Source organism: Protobothrops mucrosquamatus, unplaced genomic scaffold (genome assembly GCF_001527695.2).
Source record: "Protobothrops mucrosquamatus isolate PMUCROS unplaced genomic scaffold, P.Mucros_1.0 scaffold7001, whole genome shotgun sequence".
Lineage (NCBI taxonomy): Eukaryota > Metazoa > Chordata > Lepidosauria > Squamata > Viperidae > Protobothrops > Protobothrops mucrosquamatus.
In genome coordinates, this window is record NW_015392812.1 from 7,405 (window position 1) to 9,183 (window position 1,779).

General features: G+C 38.7%; 1 protein-coding gene across 1 annotated transcript in view; it reads left to right on the forward strand.

Annotated features, from left to right (window-relative positions):
• The window catches only part of LOC107300417 (HEAT repeat-containing protein 5B), a 10,422-nt gene that overhangs the window by 4,129 nt on the left and 4,514 nt on the right, over positions 1–1,779 (forward strand). The window contains exon 4 of the mRNA XM_029286998.1: positions 1,704–1,769. Within this exon, the coding sequence (XP_029142831.1) occupies positions 1,704–1,769 (66 nt within the window). The remainder of the gene's footprint in view (positions 1–1,703; positions 1,770–1,779) is intronic.

The following is a 1,779-nucleotide window of genomic DNA, read 5'->3' on the forward strand; positions in this document are numbered from 1 at the left end:
TTCTCCATATCCATTTTAATCTGTCTTACATTGTCTTTCAATACATCCTGTATCTCTTTCAATATAAATGCTAAAGTTAGGGGGGGAGGCGGAGGCATATCAAGTTTTGGTTGCTGTGATGTTAAAACAGCTGCAGAGGAGATCGTGCTTTTCTGAGAAGCAAAAAATCCCACACGTTTAGAGGCCATTTTACTTTTCTCTTTCATAAAATCTTATAAAAATCTTAAAAGAAAAAATCTAACAGTCTTATAAGAACCTCAAACAACAATGGAGGAGTAGTTGCCCAAACAATCCAAAGTAGCTAAGTCTGTTACAATAAAATAGTCCAAGAGAAAGTTTCCAAAAAGTGAAAGTCTCCTGTATTTCCAGAAAATGAAAGTCTCATAAGTTTCAATCAAACGAAAAGAAACACCCTTCCGCAGCCATATTCCTTCTTCTTCAAATTAGAATAAATATAAAGAAGATTCCAGAGTTAAAGTCCCGTTTCAAACAGTTTTCAAAAAAAATCCTGTTAGGCTCTGTCTGCATATTAGATTCTACTCACAGTCATTAGTTTCCTAAAGCAGCAGAGATTAGATGCGCGTCTGGCTTCGTTCTATTGAACGAAGGAGCCCGAAGCACAGAGAAGTCCCCGACTCTGGGGGAGCTCACCTAGCCCTCACAGCTGGAAAAATGCGAAGGCTAAGGAGCTCTACCCCTATTGGGGAAGCTCGCCCCCTCCCCTTTGCCCGGGGAGGGGGATTGAGCCGCGGAACAGCTGTTCCTGCGGCTCTAACGTGCCCTCAGGGCAGGCAGCCTCGGAGGGAAGCTGCCATCGGCGCCGCGATCCAACCGGAAGCGAGCTTTTCAGAATCATCTGAATGACCAATGTGCTTAAAAGTTGGGACACTATACTTAAAAAAAAAAAGTTCAGATATTTCTGTGATATACTGTATCTTATAAAACAAGACACTGAATATTATTTTTGTTAGAGATTTTAGAAACTGCGTGTTAAGGGAGGCAATTTATTTACATCCAATAGTGATTTTTTTCCCTTAACAGAAGATGCCTTATGTTCTCATAGCTCATGCCATATCATTTTTGCTGATGTTCCAGGGAAGCAATTTCCAATAAAATAAATCATCATCATTATAACACACGAATTCTGTATAGGGATTCAGTCTTTTGAAAGTCCATAAAAATGCATTTCATCTCTCATAGTTTTTGCACATCCAATTTAATGTTGATATAAGGTAAAGTTTTAAAAGATGCTAAATGCAAAGAAAGCCATGATTGTAGGCTGTGTTTCTCATCTTTGTACTCTTCGAATAGGTCTGTTTTATAATCTGAATTAAGCCTTTGTTTCAAAAATACTGTGCATTGTTCCCTTAACCAAATTAACCAATGGCTTGAATCTCAGAAAGGATCACATGCTCTTCTGTGAATAATAGACACTATGAGCTCGCTAAATATAGTTTAGATTTTTGCAGAACATGAGATGAACTCATGTGTCATTATTTTTTTAAAATTCCTGTCTTGAAAAGAATACAAGAGAAGTCTTGGCATTTGAAACAATATTTTTGCTCAGGTTTTAGGGGGGCTGGGGGTGGGAGGCTTGGCTTTGCTGAAACTGGAGTAAATGCGCAACTTACATTTTTTTAAATCAAAGCCGGCCAATTGTGGGTGGCTTTTGAAATAAGTCCTTTTCTGGTTTTTATTTTCAGATGACCTTCTAGTGCTTCATCTCTCAGACCTTATTCGCATGGCATTTATGGCTGCAACTGACCACAGCAATCAACT